This window comes from Gymnoscopelus braueri, assembly GCF_963280865.1.
Source record: "Gymnoscopelus braueri genome assembly, chromosome: 11".
Taxonomy (NCBI): Eukaryota; Metazoa; Chordata; class Actinopteri; order Myctophiformes; family Myctophidae; genus Gymnoscopelus; species Gymnoscopelus braueri.
Window position 1 is genome coordinate 35,927,516 of NC_137613.1, and position 17,839 is coordinate 35,945,354.

General features: G+C 42.8%; 2 protein-coding genes across 2 annotated transcripts; both read left to right on the forward strand.

Annotated features, from left to right (window-relative positions):
* Positions 1-4,952: 4,952 nt before the first annotated feature.
* On the forward strand, positions 4,953-6,845 carry hoxa11a (homeobox A11a; the record flags this gene model as incomplete). Its single annotated transcript, XM_080441747.1, is given in 5 exon segments — positions 4,953-4,980; positions 4,983-5,027; positions 5,030-5,088; positions 5,092-5,746; positions 6,613-6,845. Coding segments are annotated over 5 exon segments (1,020 nt in total).
* A 5,988-nt stretch (positions 6,846-12,833) lies between these two features.
* LOC308094646 (homeobox protein Hox-A10-like) lies at positions 12,834-15,207 on the forward strand (the record flags this gene model as incomplete). The annotated part of the gene is made up of 2 exons (XM_080441417.1): positions 12,834-13,704; positions 14,930-15,207. The coding sequence occupies 2 exons, from the start codon at positions 12,834-12,836 to the stop codon at positions 15,205-15,207; spliced, it is 1,149 nt and encodes a 382-aa protein (XP_080297543.1).
* Positions 15,208-17,839: the final 2,632 nt, after the last annotated feature.

Below are 17,839 nucleotides of genomic sequence, written 5' to 3' on the forward strand. Positions count from 1 at the left end.
TACACAAATATTCTCCTGGAACCTTCTTTCTTTATTCAAATTGCACATAAGTTGTTAGAGCACTAATTGACAATGAATTCTTTTTTTTTATTATCTGAGTAGACCTTCCAAGGCACCATCAAATCCACGCTTAATATAGCAAGACATGGTTCCCAATGTTGCCATGTCCACCGTTCTTGATGAGATATTAGGCTGTATAGTGTTCAAAACAAAAAAAATATTCAGCTCCCCCCAATTCCGCCCCAAAAGTATTTTCCTCGTTAAATATAGCATGGTTTTCTTCAGCTGGTGAATCTACAAAACTCGGATCATCCTTTATGTCCAACCACATTAGTCCTTAGGCCGTATTTCTCACAGTTGACAATTTGGCAGATAACAATAATTTGGACTTTATCCATTGGTTTGTCAAAGGTCCTCCCGTTGACCATGGAGTTGAGCTGCCTTTCCTGTCCGGCGCCGTACTGTCCTCCCCTGTGTGGTCCCTCCTCTGGCCTTCTGTCGTCGCCATCGTACTCGCCCCACATTTCTGTCACCTGTGGATAAATCAACAGTTTTTCGCTGATTTAAACAAGTTAACGCCTATGGGTGTATTCCCGTACGTTAATTTGTACCAATGTATCTGCGATTATTTGTTTGAAGTTTCGCTCGTATAGGTATCGGGTGTCTTTTAGGCGTAGGCCATATGATCCCCTTCTCCATGTTCATACCCAACCCAATAACCGGCTAAGTCTCATCAGCCAAGATTCAAGTTCAAAAGCACATTTTTCAAATAGCCTCAATATGCTTATAGCGGCCGTGCAACAACTGCAGGACAAGAAATTGTGTGATATATATTAAGGAAAATTGACTAGATGTGGTTAGTGTATGCCTTGTTTTGCCTATAGGCTATGCGCTCATCCTTGCGCATCACGTAGGCCCACAAGCCATGGCACTTTTCCATCAAGTGACTATTCCGTCTTTTTATATAGGCTACCACACGCAGTGTATATTTCTATCTTTTTTTGTATGGGCGTTGTAAAGATTAAAACAGCTGCTCTGATATATTCCTGTTCTTCAGCTGGATAGATTACGCTATTCTTCTATAATGCTTAAAATTATACTCATGCCGATATGAGTAGTAGGCTAGGCTACTCATTTTTATCATTAAATGATAAAGTGGCCGAGAAGGGAGATACCATTTTTCCATCTGAGAAGTTTTAAACAGAAAAACTTTGTTTGCAAGTTAGCTAAAGGTCTTTAACTGTCTTTTAGAAGCTGCCAAACACAGTTCGTCTTACAAGGTTTTATGGTAGGCTACGGGTAGTCTAAATGTTGTAGCTTAGTCATTGTCATAAACATTAAGCTTTCCCTGCTCGCCAAGGCTGAATTCGAATCTTTCTTAATTCACTTGTAGAAAGCCTAATAGTTTTAGCTCCATTTTTTTGTTGTTGTTGTAGACCAACGCCTTTCATAAGAACATCACAGCGGATGGAAACAGAATCCGATGACGTTTGGGCCAAAAGTGTCACTATACAGAAATAATATTTAGCTTTTCCCCTTTTGGCAAACCTCTTTCATAAAAACATTCATGCAGCTCATAGGACCATGGCGCTTTTCACTTCATTCACATAAAGAAATAATCTGATCTTGTGAAATGTTGAACGCAGATGTTATTGTACAACAGAGAACACTATAAATACGGTGTTTAATCATAACAAGTCTCCGATGCAACACGATATCAGTGTGCTGTGTCACCGTCGCTTTACTGTTCAAAGGAGGTGAATTAAGACTTATATAGGCCTGAATCTATTAGGCTATGCTTATTTGGAAGGTGAAGTTCATTAAACTAGACCGTCGTCTCTAAGTTTTTTTTTTCCTTTAATTTTTTTCTTTTTTCTTTTTTTTCCTTCTTTTGGCACATTGTTATCGATCCATCTTGTAACCTAACGCCATGCACACTCTTTCTCCCCTGGTTTGGTACATAGTTTACTGCAGTAACTGCACGCGGGCATGCAGGAGCGTAAATGCAAAAGCAATCACAAGTAACTCCATCCGGGGCATACTGTGCCCTTAAATGGTCAGAGGCTCTTCAGTACAACAAGGCCCTCCGCCGCGGGCGGCAACCCTCTCCCTCCCCCGAACTTGAAGTCGACCGCACAGACAAAACGCTTTGGCGTTGAGAGCGTTTACGCTGCGCCATACTGTCTCTGTTTAACTTTTAACCATCATAACTGTATCGGGTCGATCGCCTGTGGATCAGCAAAACAGAATCTAGGCATATTTAAAAGTGCTAACTCTTTGATATAAGTCTACTATGGTCAAACTTGAACTATGTCTAAGTTTTACAAAAATGTGCAAATGTCTGCACAGCCATATGGGTTTATCACATGTTAAAAGTAAGTTTAGCTCTTACCTGCATGTTTGTATTCGTATTGTCTATTTTTTTCCTTTTCTACGTCGCAGGAAAATCTCGGCTGCTGACTTTGAGTCCGTGTAGGTGGCGACTTCCTATCACGCCTGGCCAGTTTTGTGGTGTCTGGCCGAGGAGAAAAAAAGACGCTGTAGAACACTATATAGGAGCTATAAAAACGCAGGTCTGTGCAGAGCTGGCTTTGGTTTTCCAAGGCACCCTGTGCTCAATTACAGCTTAAAAGCTCCAACACAAGTCGTAGAATTTGTCTGGATTGACTGAGAGGCGGAGCGTGTGGTCGCATAGACTGGAGTTGTTTGTGACCCTACAATTTATCCAAATAAAATGGCCTATCAAAGAGGCGATGGATGACACAGATTGCATGGTAGTTCCCCCGTCCTGATACAGTCACCGGTTTTTAATTTGTACCTGGAGCTTCTTAACAAAGGGGATATTTTAAGCTTATGTTACATAGCCTATGTGCCACCAGGCACAACTTGCGGCCCCATGTGTACACCGGCTGGATTTGGGTAAAGCTAGGTGGGGGCACAGAGAGTCCCGGCGGTCCTAATCCGTGCTCAGGTCTCTCATTCACAGCACATTAGCGTCAGGTTGCAGGCTCTCCCAAACAAGCTCGGCGGTGGCCTCTTTGACTGAGGTGTTCATGCGCAAAGTGATATTAATGCTATTTCTGCAAATACTACATTCTAAACAGTATAGGCTAATAGATAATGAAAAAAACTCAAACTAAAAAATGGTTTTACTTCTGTTTTATGACAAGCGAGGTTCAAAATGACTACAGTCAGTGTGTTTTTCAGTTTAAAATGTCTGCTTATTTATTTTGCTGCCCTGAAACCTCAAATACAAGCCCCCTATAGCCTATAACCAACCGCATATTTCCACTAATGACATTACAGATTAAAAATTGATTTTAGAATGGCAATATTTTGCGCAATAACTGTGAGATATAGCAGCGGTCATTTTTAATTTCGGTGCAGCATTGCCCTCTTTGAAATGATGTTCCGCCTTTGGTCTTTTTCCCTATATATCACATGTTTATATCAACAAAACGGGGTTAAAGGCATTTTAAAATACTGGGTAATAGAAGATACATGACATGGATGGAAAAATCACTAGATGAACACCTAAAACATGTCTAGTGGTTTCCAGTGGGCTATTTTTTTTAAATGCACATTACTGGTGCATATTAAAATAAATATTTGCACCCAAACTGGGTGGAACTGCATGGAGTCACTGGTCGACTGGTGTATGGGCCTACTTTAGGGGCATTTTGAGTAGGCTAGTGCCCACGTGCGAGTCTAAAAAGCTAAACGGGAGTTCTGCTATTTTGGCATCATGGAATAGAAGACTTTATTTGTTTAATGTGCTGTAAAGTATAGGCCTAGCGTAAAGACTTTGATCATCAATTCTTGTAGATTTTATTGAATCTATTTTCATACGCCCATGGTTTCTGTAGGACATTGATCTCGTATTCTTTCACTGCTGCTGCTGTCCTAATCGAAATTGTACGATTTTTAATATTTGATTTTTAGAAGCTGTTCAACCCTATTGATCCGACATTTTAGAGCCACATGGTTGATTATTCTAGGTCAATTAATCTGCCTAAATTCTGAGGTTAGTAATAGTTTTTGCCAAACGTTTTGCCGTCTATACAGCCAGGGAGAAACATCAAGCGTTACTTGAACATGACCATGATAACCAAATGTTCACTAAAGCCAAATGCAGTGCTGTAAAACGTTAACTAATGATGACCAAACATTTCCAAAGACAGACTTCAAAACCAACTGGGTTGTTTACCGAGCCTACGCCTATTGCCTATAGACTCATTTGGTTGCTGTTGTTTGATATGTCTCGGACTAATCATTTAGCCTTTAGGTTCAAAGTTTAGGCGCACAATTTGTATTATGAAATAGCCATTGATGCGTATTAATTAACACGTTTATTGTGAAATACTATGATATTCCATAAAGCGCTAATTACATCTAACCCCAGAATGCATTTTCAAAACGCACATCGCATATGGGAAATTGACATTCAATGTAGTTAAACCTTCGATTGCGATTTGTCATAGGCTATACATTTTAACAACCGTGCGTTTATATATTTTTTCTCTGACTTGCTGCATGTTGAGGAATTCATTTAGACCTACATAGCGATAAAGCACCAATGTCAAGCTTCAGGACATGCAGTAGTATGTCTCTTACTCATTCACTCTCCTACACACACACACACACACACACACACACACACACACACACACACACACACACACACACACACACACACACACACACACACACACACACACACACACACACACACACACACACACACACACACACACCACACACACCTAGGCTACACCTTCAATGAATAACTCCATTTAAGATCTCTCTCACACACACACACACACACACACACACACACACACACACACACACACACACACACACACACACACACACACACACACACACACACACACACTAGCTGAAAATCTGTCAATTTCTGCCGTCGGTCACGTGACCTACGCCTCCCTGGAATGGATGGAGATGGCCCTCCACGTCAGCTTACGTCTCAAAATTTCTGCCTCGCGAACCTGCTTCAAAGAGGCACGAGTCACGGCGCTTCAGAGCCATGTTAAGGGCGGCTATAGAGGCGAACCCCACATAGAAAAGTAGAGTGAAGGAATGATGGATTTTGACGAGAGGGTTCCCGTCGGATCGAACATGTATCTACCCAGTTGCACCTACTACGTGTCGGCGGGGGCTGACTTCTCCGGTCTGCCCTCGTTTTTGTCCCAGACCCCGTCTACCCGCCCCATGACATACTCCTACTCCTCTAACCTGCCGCAAGTCCAGCCCGTGCGAGAGGTGACGTTCAGGGACTATGCTGCCATAGATGCGTCCGCTAAATGGCCGCACCGGGGAAATTTGCCCCAGTGCTACCCCACCGCGGAGGACATGGTGCACAGGGACTGTCTGTCGGCGCAGACGGCAGTTGGGGACATGTTCGCCAAAAACAACCCCGCCGCCTATCACCACCACCACCACACGGGTGCGGGCTCTGCTGCCTCCAATTTCTACGGGAACCATGTAGGCAGAAACGGTGTGCTGCCCCAAGCATTCGACCAGTTTTTCGAGACGGCGTACGGGAACACGTCGGAGAGCTCCTCCACAAATGACTACACGGGGGACAAGGCGGCCACCAAGCAGCCGAGCTCTGCGCAGGAGAGCGCGCCGTCGTGCCGGGACACAGAGGGGAAGGAGCCGAGGGAGGAAGCCAGCAGCCCAGAGTCATCTTCCGGCAACAATGAGGAGAAATCGAGCAGCAGCAGTACGTATTAAGTCAGCGCCTTGGTTATGAGAGAAAGTTTGCAATCTAGCGCGCTGCTGTTAAAATTTTTATATGCTGTTTTATAAGCATATAAGGTTTATTGAGGGCCTGTAGATTTCCCCAACAAAACTTTGTTATAAACTGCGGGATCACGTGCTTGGAATTGAAATTGGCCGTGAAAGACATCAGGCCAGTGATTTTTCTAACGCTGCCTGATGTTTGCAAAAAAGAAACTATAGGGTTATGCGTATGTATCGTAATACACCATGGTCTTAATTCCGTGTATCATAAATGTACTAGTTTCACGGTTTCTTAGCGTTAAAGGAGCGCTTGCATGTAATGAGGGTGGTGCCTCTGGTTTAGGGTTTAGCACATACTAGCCCTTGTGTTAAAGACATTATGGAGTGTGCATATATTCTACCATTGTACATTTTTGCATGTCCTCTTGATTCCTGAGGTATAAACATATTATTAGATAGTATTGTATGGATTTAGATTTTTTATAAATATTCTTTCATCCAATCGCCGTGGCCCACTAGGATTCGAGGGGAAGCTTGCTGTTTTGTTTTGTTTTGTTATTCTTGATGGGAAAAGGTCAATGCTACAGTGTGTTGTATAGCAGGCAATCCAATGGTTTGTACTGATTTGTAAAGCTTTCTAAGTGTGATTATAGTTTTTTACATAAAGCACCTAAAATATAGAAATAAGCCAAAATTGATAAGCCCTTTATTGAGATGTTTTTCATCCATGCGTAATATGGGTAACATTAAGGCGCATAACCCTCTGAGCAACATAGCCATGGCTAATTTGAGCTGTTTATATTTTCTGTGACCGGTATATATACTCTTCTTTTTTTTCTCCTGCAGATGGACAGAGGACACGCAAGAAACGGTGTCCTTATTCCAAATACCAGATCAGAGAACTTGAACGAGAATTTTTTTTTAGTGTGTACATTAACAAGGAGAAACGTCTGCAGCTCTCGCGGATGCTCAACCTCACCGACCGACAAGTGAAGATTTGGTTTCAGAACCGTCGCATGAAGGAGAAGAAACTGAACAGAGACAGATTACAATATTACACGTCCAATCCTCTACTGTAGGTGGTGGTGGAGGGGGGGGGATCAAACGCCACAGCTGCGATCCTCTGGTGTGGGACTGACGGACTGATTGACGGGCGGTGTCTTTGCCTCAACAATGGCCGCAACAGCAGCAACAACATGCTCGACGGTTAATTTCAAGTTCGAGGACAGCTGTAAAACATGATTTGAGTCATTTAAAGGATGAGCATGAATTGAGGCCCTCTAATGACTTTATTTCGCTCCTCAGATTTCATTTGAAAATATTAAAGCGGAATTAGCCTTCACTAAAAAAGCCATGCCGCTTGGTGAAGGCTCGTACTGTTGTGAGTCACAGACGCCTTGTTAATTTTACTTTTCACGCGGGCAACATTACCAGTCTTGAAATGGACTGACCCAGTGTATTTTGTAATCAAAAGACGTATTTTTATTTTTTTATGTCTTTAAGTCAGAAAAGTTGTAACGTGTGGGTTCGTGATGGTAAATATGGGACTTAACTGAGACTAAAGACTTTGGTGTGACCAAATAATGCGTCTGCGCGGATGAGAATGTAATGTGTTTTCTGTTTGTGAACTTTATTTATTTTGTAGCCACTTGTTTACTATGTCATTTAATGTCACGGCTAACCAAGTTTAAAGTCCATCTAGTAACAGGCTGTTGGAGTCCCTGTTCAGTTTGGGCTGACCACAAATTGTATTATTGACCTTCAGTAGACCAATGAAGGGCTGATATTTCTATTTGTGTATAGCTTTCATCACCCTTTCCACATTTGGTTTGAATTTGTGGAGTCTATTAATACCAATCATTTGATAATTAGTTATACAGGCCAAACCAGAGATAAGCTTGTAGTAGATCCACGGGTCGACTTGCACTGAGACACAGGCCTAACACACTCATACAGGTAATATGCAATGGCCTTCTCAGTATGTCGATACATTGATTCACACGACAGAATATTTTTTCATTACTCAGTGATCCTTTGGTACGTTATTGTCTAAATATAATACATTAAATACATTTTCAGACGTCTTGTCATTGGTCAGGGTCATCGCATTGAATCAGTTGCTATGATATGCCCAAAATATTCTGTATTATCCTATATTTCGAAATTAAAAAGGAAAAGATTATTGAAACAATTGACATTGTGCCTGGTTGTTGTTTTATAAACCCGCATTCATTTCATTGATTTAGCATGTAACGTAGGTATACGTTTGTAAAAGAAAATGTGAAGGGAAATTCCGCGCCGCCTTACATTTACGCACGTAGAATTCGGACAAGAAATTAATCTTTATACCAATGGTGTAGCATTCATATGTTTGTATATATAGACAACATGTAAAAACGGCGTAATTACCAAATCCTATTGCGCCCAACCTACTGCATTAGGTGAACGTATGTTAGTTATAGGCCATATACAAAATATGAGAATAATGCGTTTGTTTTTGTCAGACAAAAATAAAGGAAGACCATTTAAAAATCAGGTTTATTTATAAACTCATCTCAGTGTGTGTTTTAGTGACATGCTTTCCTAAATTTTAAAACATAGTCCACACAGACAGAATCACAGATACATTGTAAGATTGGCTATTTTTAGGAAACAGAGCGGTCTGGGGATCTTAGTATAATTTGTATGTTCAATTTGAATCCAACATAGCCTACCATAGTGAAATTCATTGGCTTTGAACTTCTTTAAGTCCACTCTTATAACTGTGTGTGTGTGTGTGTGTGTGTGTGTGTGTGTGTGTGTGTGTGTGTGTGTGTGTGTGTGTGTGTGTGTGTGTGTGTGTGTGTGTGTGTGTGTGTGTGTGTGTGTGTGTGTGTGTGTGTGTGTGTGTGTGTGTGTGTGTGTGTGTGTGTGTGTGTGTGTGTGTGTGTGTGTGTGTGTGTGTGTGTGTGTGTGTGTGTGTGTGTGTGTGTTTATAACCTGTCATTCACTCATTGGGGTTTGAAAATACTTTTCTAACAACATTCTCCTTTAGCACGGACCGCCATATTTGCTGTTGTTATCACTGTGTTTATGGGAGCTAGCCGCAGCGCATTGGCGTTCATATATGACAGTCAAAAGGGCCATAAACGCGGGGAGAGAGGCTGAAGTTTATGGTTGCTTCTCTCTGCCATAGTCCGGCCTTGCCTCGCGCATCCTTTACTGCGCGCTGGAATTCCGTCCCTAATTACGGGACATCCTCCCCGTTGCCGCAGCAACGCAACCATAAAAGCTGTCTGAGAGTCTGGAGCATTTGTACAATTGGAGTGCAGTGCAATAAACTGTCTGAGACCCAAGGTTATTAACTGTGTTACCAGGGAGGCGAGAGCGACAACAGGGAGGGGACGGATAGGAAAAGCTTCTGCTTGCCCATCGACTTCATTTGAGAATGTTTTCCCCTTTGCGCGGTTTATCCACCAAGATTCTGGGGTGGCGGTGGTGGCGACTGGACTGACGACTACCTGCTCCTTACCGCCGGGCGGCGCTAATGGGACCAATGTCATGGCCGTGGAATCTTTTCGTCTGCAAGCGCTCACAACAAGAATCCCTCAACATTCATGCATGCAGGTAAAAGTTGTTTACGCGCACAGGCAAGGCTGTATAAGTTGCTCTGTGCCATTCAACACGTGTGTGTGTACTTGTTCCAGTATATACTGAGACCCCATGCTATTGCACGTGGAGGCAGTGTGTTTGGCCCCTGACAATAGCATAGCTAATATTGCTGGTGTTTTAAGGTCCGTGCGGTAGGCTAGTATTACTGGAGGCCCTAATAAGGCAACACATCTGTGCCAAGCCTCCACGCTGCATGTGCTATTCATTTTGCTGAGCTTGGGAGTATTTATGGTTGAGGTATAGCGTGGTACGCGCGTGTACCTGGCGAAATCCGCAGCCCGTACAACAACCCACGGCCACGGCTGTTATGCGTTTGGGTAACTGTGGCCTAATTATTTAAAATGGAAGTAGTTAATGTCCATCTTAACGACAGAGCAGTGAGCTGGTGGATGTTGGATACAAAATTAGGCTAATGATTCCATTTTCTGATGGTCTCCGTGCTAATGCACCCCTCCTCTTAAATCACAACAACCGCTATAGTGGGGCCTTTTGCTCATTCATGGTCCACAGCTTTTCATCAAGAAATCCGTCTCTGCAGCATTTGGTGTCCTTCCAAAACACATCATTCTCCGCGTGTGCCAAGTGTATGAAGGATGTGATTGAGAAAGTAGATTCGATTGTGATATGGCAGATCGTGTCTCCCTTTCCTTCCTGTCTTTCAGAGGAATAGCGAGAGGGAGGAGGGGTGGTGGGGGGTATTCGGTGTCAGTCCAAGGCGTGAGGGGTTATTCTGGACCTACAAGCGTGTGGACCCAGAGCCTCCTTTTCCTTTGTCTCTTGTGAAAAATATAAATGCTTCCGCTGGATGTAATAAAACCCCGCATTATTGTTCATAACTGCACTCGGGACGAACATGATCCGGCTCAAACGGCCTCTCCGGCCACGATTATATGGGCCTGATCAAAGCCAGTGGTCAGAGTAAACTGTTTTAAGGAAATAATAGCTGGGCAGCTGTGAAAATGAGGATTTAATAGATGTAATTAATAACTGTAACACAAAGATATAGATAAGCCTCAATGGCAATACAGCACCATGAAGTGTGCGGACCAAAACTATTTAATACTGGGCACACATAATTAATTGATGTATTCAGTTTCCGATTGTGGCTCATGTGTCTTATAAGGACCCGACGTTTGTGGAAATGGTCATTTAGGAATTGAAACCTATTGTGTTTGATTAGTATGTGTCTGTAGTAGTTTTCCAATTTAAGTTTAGGGGAGTTTATTACTAAAGCACAAATGGTCAGTGCGGCTTTGACAAAGCTTACATCAGCGCACGAATCCCTTTTAGTCCCTTTCTCTCCCTCGTGAAACAATATAGCCTATATTGTGTTATCCCTATCTACATATGTAGTACAACATGGTATCAAAAAATTCAACAAATATATTGTTTGGGATTTTTTAACGTTTTGTTTTAGAGCCGAGTTGTCCGTTTCCAGCGCCAACGCGCTAATGGACAAGCCAGTGTACTTTCACTGACAAATGACCTGCCAATTGACAGACTATTTGAAAACTCAAATGAGCCTAATTTACGCATTTCTCCCAAATTTTACCCTATATGGACTCCAGGCCACAAACAAACCCGGAGGGCTCGCCGCCACCTGGCCCTGGTAATGGCAAAGCTGGGTGAGATTAACTTCAACCTGGAGCGAGCTGCCTGGGAGCACATGGCCAAGGACACTGCGAAATAGTGGGAGAGTTTTATTGTGGTCCTTATTGCACCAAATTGGACCGGCAGGATGACTTGTTGTATGTGTAAGCATTATGTCTGCATTGCTGTGGCACCCTGGACTGCCATGGCCCTTCCAATCTTGTAATACGTTTGGCGCGCTAACAAATATTAGTTTCTATACAGCATTGTGTACAATTTCTTGTTTAAACGTGGTTCCCCGGTCATATAGGGTAAAGCTTGTGGTGACACGAAATAATATTTACATGTTGTAACAGTCTATAAACGAAAGTAAAGGCTTTTACTACTTCTTACCACGCTGTGCGTAATGATCAGTTTGGCCCACAAGGAACCATTATCATTTTTAAATCAACATTGGACTAAACTGACGTAAAATGTAAGGAAATGTCTTGTAAACCGAACTGTACATATACCTGAAGTATAACGTATGTACATTTTCCATTTATAGTCATACTAATTTACTTTGTCATGAGACACATGCTATGAAATTAGAACTTGGCTTTAGCGGCTTGGAATGTCAACATCAACGTAGCTATTATGTTTTTATTAAAGCAGCTAATGTTGAATTAACACAGTACGTTAATTGATATGTTTTTGTATAAACTACTATCGAAACTATAACATGTATATACATTTTGTCTGGCATGGCAACTTTCAGTAGCTTATACTGCCATCGGTCTCGTTTGCTATACGCACGGCCCTTTTTATCATTATGAATATTCTCATAAATCCTAACCTCTGCGCTAAAATGGCATATTAAGGAAAACTGTACTTTTGAGTATAGTTTACAAATTACAAGATAATACAAGGGTAATGATATGAGGATGTCAACTGAAGACCCGTACAATTTTAGCAACTGTCGTTTGTCTGGAAAAAGTGTGTATTTGGGCGCCTGTTATTCAGTCGACCAGGTAAAATGTCAGGATTATCCTTAACACCACTCCTTTTTACTGCAGAGGGACGCATAGCTACTATCTTTATCTTCAGGCAAGACGATGCACCACAAAAAAAGTATCTCGCTAACTCCTTTGCCAAAGGCGAATCTTCCACAATTAAAACCTTTTATCACCATCCACTTCAGTGGCTTGTTATTTTATGCCTTTGTTGTTGCATGGGTTTCAGTAACCCATTGCTTTTAATCTCAATTGGCCAGTATAAGGGGATGCTTTATTTAACCTCTGCTGGCATTTTTTTATGAGTTACAGTCATGTTTGAAACGAAAGGGATTTGGTTTTGGGTTTTTCAGCCGTTGTCCACAATCATGTTTTGATTTATTTAAAACTTATAGGTTAAGACAAACTGATAGTTGTATTTTTTGCATTTATTTTTTTTGCATTTAGCCTGTAATCTGGTTTTCATGGTAACACTACAAACGGGAAAACTAAAACTTCTTCTCTGGAAAAAAAATAATTCGGTGGCTTCTGCAGCCTGTGTGTATTTCACGTCTTTGCGAGCGTCCATGAGCGCAATTTTAATATGTTCTAAAGTTTATATTGTGGAAGACTTCTCTGCTTTATATAGGGTAATGGTGGTGCATTAAACCGAGGTGAGAGAACACACTGATTGCTGTGCTGTCTGCTTTCTCTGCCTCAGCCCCATGATGGATATGACTACGTAGCCTCTGAGTGGGAGGGACTGCCCGTCTCTAAGCCTCTCCATTGGCTTCCCAGGCAGCACAGCAGAGAGGGGGGTACCTCTAATCATATCCAGCATGTTTTGCACAAGAAATGTCAGCCAGAAAGGGCTATCTTCTCCCTTCGCCAAAATACACCACAATAATGTCATGTTCGGACAGTCCGTCTGGAAATGCGTTTTTAGTGGATTCTCTGATCAGTGGCCGCACCGAGGGCGGTGGAGGGCACTACCCAGGGAGCGCCGTGTGTGTGCCCCACCATAGCACCGCCACAGATGTGCCTTACGGACTACACAACTATGGATACTTCCCAGGTATGGGCAAGCGGACCGAGGTCGGCCCCCAGACCATGGTGCCCGCTTCGGGGGCATACATGTCTAGCATGGAGATGTGGATGGACGCGCAGAGGTCATGTCGAATGGAGCAAGAGCAGCCGGTGGGTCCCCAGGTCGCGCCCTGCTCCTTCCCGCAGAACATTAAGGAAGAGAGTGCCTACTGTCTGTATGAGCCGCAGAAGTGCCCCAAAGCCTCCACCGCCGAAGACCTCACGTACTCCCGGCTAACTCCAGCTGGCGCCGGCTCGGGCTCGTGCACAGTCACGGATGGAGGTGGCGGGGGCTCTGTGCCTGTGCCGGGCTACTTCCGCTTGTCTCAGACGCACGCACATTCTCATAAACTTTACAACGGCCCCCAGCCGAACCCTTCCCATTCTCATTTTGGCCTACACCCCCCTGCTCCCGCTCGCTTCCACACTCCGCCGACGCCGACCTCCGCTGCACCAGCCACGGCGCAGGAGGGGAGAAGCACCGAGGAGCCCGTCTCCTCGGGAAACGGAGCCCTGCTGCAGGCGCAGCACGCACGGCCGCCGGCGGACGACGAGGCACGGGAGTCGTCGGATGCAGAGGCTTCCTCTGCTGACGAGGCAGAAGAGGCTGACAAAGGGAAAGCGTCAAAGGCCACCAAAGGTGAGCGGTTGGGATCATTTAAGGTGTGGTTCTTCACAAGTTTGTTTGGATTGCATGCTATGCAGGTATGCGACGCTTGAAGGATTTTCACGCACCTGTCAAGTGAAGTTTTTGGTAAACTTTATGGCTCCAACAACAATTCAAAGTGGCGTTTTAAAAAAAAGCTGTATTTGTACATAAACCAGTAGGGTATCTTACTGCCATTGACACCAATATTTTTTGTTGTTTTGTATTATTTTTTTGTTTGGATTTTTCTACAAAATGCAGGGATATATGATCTGTTAAACAATAGCATATAAACAACACCCAAACAGTCAATGCGCCTTAAACCAAAACATTAGACATAAGAATATGAGTCAAAGTGACAGGGAACGTTTTACCTAATTGTGTGAAGTCTAAACATCAGCCAAGTTAAATGTGAAAGGTTAATATAGGCTACTAAGCTGCATATAAACAACATGTAATTAGAAAGATATTTTTTACAGCTGCGTAAAACTGCATATAGCGGACAGGCACAGACATATAGGTCTAAGTCCATGAGCCATAATGTCTTTATCTTCTACCATTTTTTTGCCATGGCGTTGTAGTGATGTTTGAACTTTAACCTTTGTTCGACCACTGGTGTAAACTGGTGTAAACATGTAATAGACAATTATTATAAATTCTGCAATTGTTAGTAGCACGTTTCAAGTTTGTACATTCAAGCTAGGCTATACAGTCAGGGGAATCAAATGGGGAGGCCTATATTTTACGCATACCTTCCACACACACACACACACACACACACACACACACACACACACACACACACACACACACACACACACACACACACACACACACACACACACACACACACACCCCAAAACACACACCAAAACACACACCAGCACACACACCAACACACACACACCAAAACACAGACACACACACACACACACACACACACACACACACACACACACACACACACACACACACACACACACACACCAAAACACAGACACATAGGGAGGGAGGAAGAGACTATATGGCTAGTCCTAGACAGTAAAATGCAACACAATGTGAATTTAACTCTGAGGGCTATAATTTACCCAAATGGACCCTTATTCACTCTCATAATTACATTAATTAGCTAGGTAGCTATATAGTTCCCCATCATGTTATATATAGCACGAACTATAGCAACTCCTATATTATCATGTATCTCCTATATTTTCCCTAGGAGACACAAAAAGTGAAAGCACTACGGCCAACTGGTTGACAGCTAAAAGCGGCCGGAAGAAACGTTGCCCTTACACCAAGCACCAGACACTGGAGCTCGAGAAGGAGTTCCTCTTCAACATGTACCTGACTCGCGAGCGTCGCCTAGAGATCAGTAAGGGCGTGCACCTGACCGACAGACAGGTCAAAATCTGGTTCCAGAACCGCAGAATGAAACTCAAGAAAATGACGCGAGAAAACAGGATCCGCGAACTCACGTCCAATTATGGCTTTTCGTGATGAACAAGAAAAAGGGGAGGGGGGGATAAGATGAAATTTTGGTGGAAAGTATAATTACTCAAATGACTCATTTCATTTGTGGAGGGGAGGGGGTGGCATATTTTCAGGCTAAGCTAAAAGCCCAATGCATCGTCCTCTGAAGCTACTGAGAAAAAAAAAGAATCGTGAATGTTATGGGTTCACCCTGTCTTTATGATGTTGTGTTTTGTATTGTTGATTCCATGCATTCTGTTATTTCTGTCGTCCAGTTGGATATTATGTCGTCAGTGGAATTAAATGAATGCAATTCAAAATAGTCGTTCCTACGGAACATGGCTCCAATAGCCTATTCAAATCTTTGCCAAAATAGTCTTTCTAAATTGAGTTATCCAAATATAAAACATGTTTATTTTATTTTAATTGGCATTGCATGGTTAAACGTTATTCAGAAACTATTTTCTGCATTTTTAGCAATTTTTATCACTTTGAAACATAATGCCTATACACACGGGATTAATAATTCACCATTGGTCATTAGTTGTAGTACCATGATATAGGCCTATTCTATGTATGAGCTAAATGTATAAATTGAGGAAAAAACTATTGATTTAAGGGCGTAAACCGAGGAACATGTGCAACATGGAGGAATGTTTTTATTGTACATTATGGTGTAAATATGACCTTGTGATTTTGTGTAATGCTTAATAAATTATCAGTTCGCATTTAATGAGTAGCAGCTTATATTTGTATGATTCATTTTTTATTTATTACCGGTATTTGTTTATATTTTGGTCTGTCTGAAATTCTCAAACAGAGATTCGAACAGCTTTGTCTACAGCGCTGTTGGCTATAGCCTATATGTTTTTGGTATTATTAACAATGCATTTCTAACCGAAATGGGTGTAATAGCAGCTGATTGTAATTGTATGTTGTCTTGTTTGGGGGAATAAGCTAAACCTGTTTCTATAGGCCACTGTAATGGCTGTCGGATATAATGAAGGTATATTATCCTAGCCAAGGAGGCTATAACGTGTCTAGGTCGTCCAGCTGCATGCCTAGCCGGCTATTGTAGAGTTTTATGACTCGTCTGTATATGACGATTCTCGCCCTCCTCAAATCCCAGCTTCAGTCGTGAGAGAGCCTTTAAGACGGAGAGGAGGCCTGACACAGTGCTGGAAATGTGGACCGCATAGAACAAAATGTGGATAAAATAGTCAATTTGGGTTAGTTTGGGAATGCTTGGATTCACTGCTGGAACAACGGGTAAGTCGTTTTTACTATTGTGAATGTGGGATTTTGCGTCTTGCTACTCTTTAGCATATATCACTAGCGTAAACAACGTAATTGCATTTTCTCCAATACTGACTGTTTTGTGCACTTGATGGTGGAACCCACGACGCCGATGGTGCATTTGGGACTTGTCTGGTGTGTTTTACGCGAGGCCATGGATCGACTGTCGAGTGGTTTAGGTAGTTTCATGTTGTTGGGATCCATTTGAAACCCCTGCAACACGAAACTGTCTTAATTGCCCCAGTTATACACACCGAACCCTGTCAGGCGAGCAAATCTGGAACATAAATGTGATGGGGAGTTGTTGAAAGTGGAGGAAAGGTAGGCCTATTTTGTCACCATGCTTATAAAAGCCATGGGCTTAAGTCGGAGAGCGTGGCTGCATGCTGTTGGATTTCTAACCTGTCTCCTCTAATGTTCTCTCTTGTCCGTTCGACTTGGGGGTTTTCTCTCTCCTTTACATTAAGCCTCGGTAGACGTTTATCCTATATTTAACTTGGTCGAAAGCTATAGCTATAATGCATCGTGGACTTGGAATTAGCGTAAAAGCTAAGATGTTTTTTTTTTTTTCCTCCATGTCAGTCGTGACGCAGACACGTCAGACAAGGCCTCGGTTACGACCACTGCAGTGGAGGGGAAGGGGAAGTTGAGTGGGCAACAGCGACCTCAGTGGCGCGCCAGAGGGTTAATAGTACCGGATGCTTCCACTGCGCAATAGTGTGGCCAACACAAAAGAGGGGAAGGGCTTTATGGCGATATTTAGATCCGCCAGACAGGCTGTTATCTGCGGGCAAAAGAAGTGAATAGCCCCTGTGGTAAACTGGGTCCGTGTTAAAACACCCTTTACTTTTACTGCCTGAGAGCCATTGGACTGTGTCTCCATTTCCCCCCTTTTTGAAGGTGTTTGTCTACGTTTAGTGCACATACTTGTGTGTACAATCCTTACCTAGCTATTTCCCTATGCGTTTTGGTGTCTCTGGGCCATGTGATGGCTTCATATCAACAAGGTGATAGAACTGTATGGCCCAACATGACGCACCTTTTGTATTTGCCCTTAAATCTAAAAAGGCAAAGCCAGTGAACAGGATTCCTTCGAGTTGAATTGCCTGTGGCCTTGTGGGGTGTTGGCCCAACTCCCTGTTTAGTTGCTGGTAATAAACATAGCACACACATAGCACAATGTGGTGGTTGTTTAGTGTACCAAATTAGCTTTGATCCAGTTAGCTTTAGTGAACGTAACTTGATAATTATGTCTGATCCGCGTTTACGCACGCATTCACGGTCACCTTTGAGTGGGGACTATTCTATTATTATTAGGCTTCTTTATTTACATTTTTTTTTATGAAGGCATATATGGCATTGT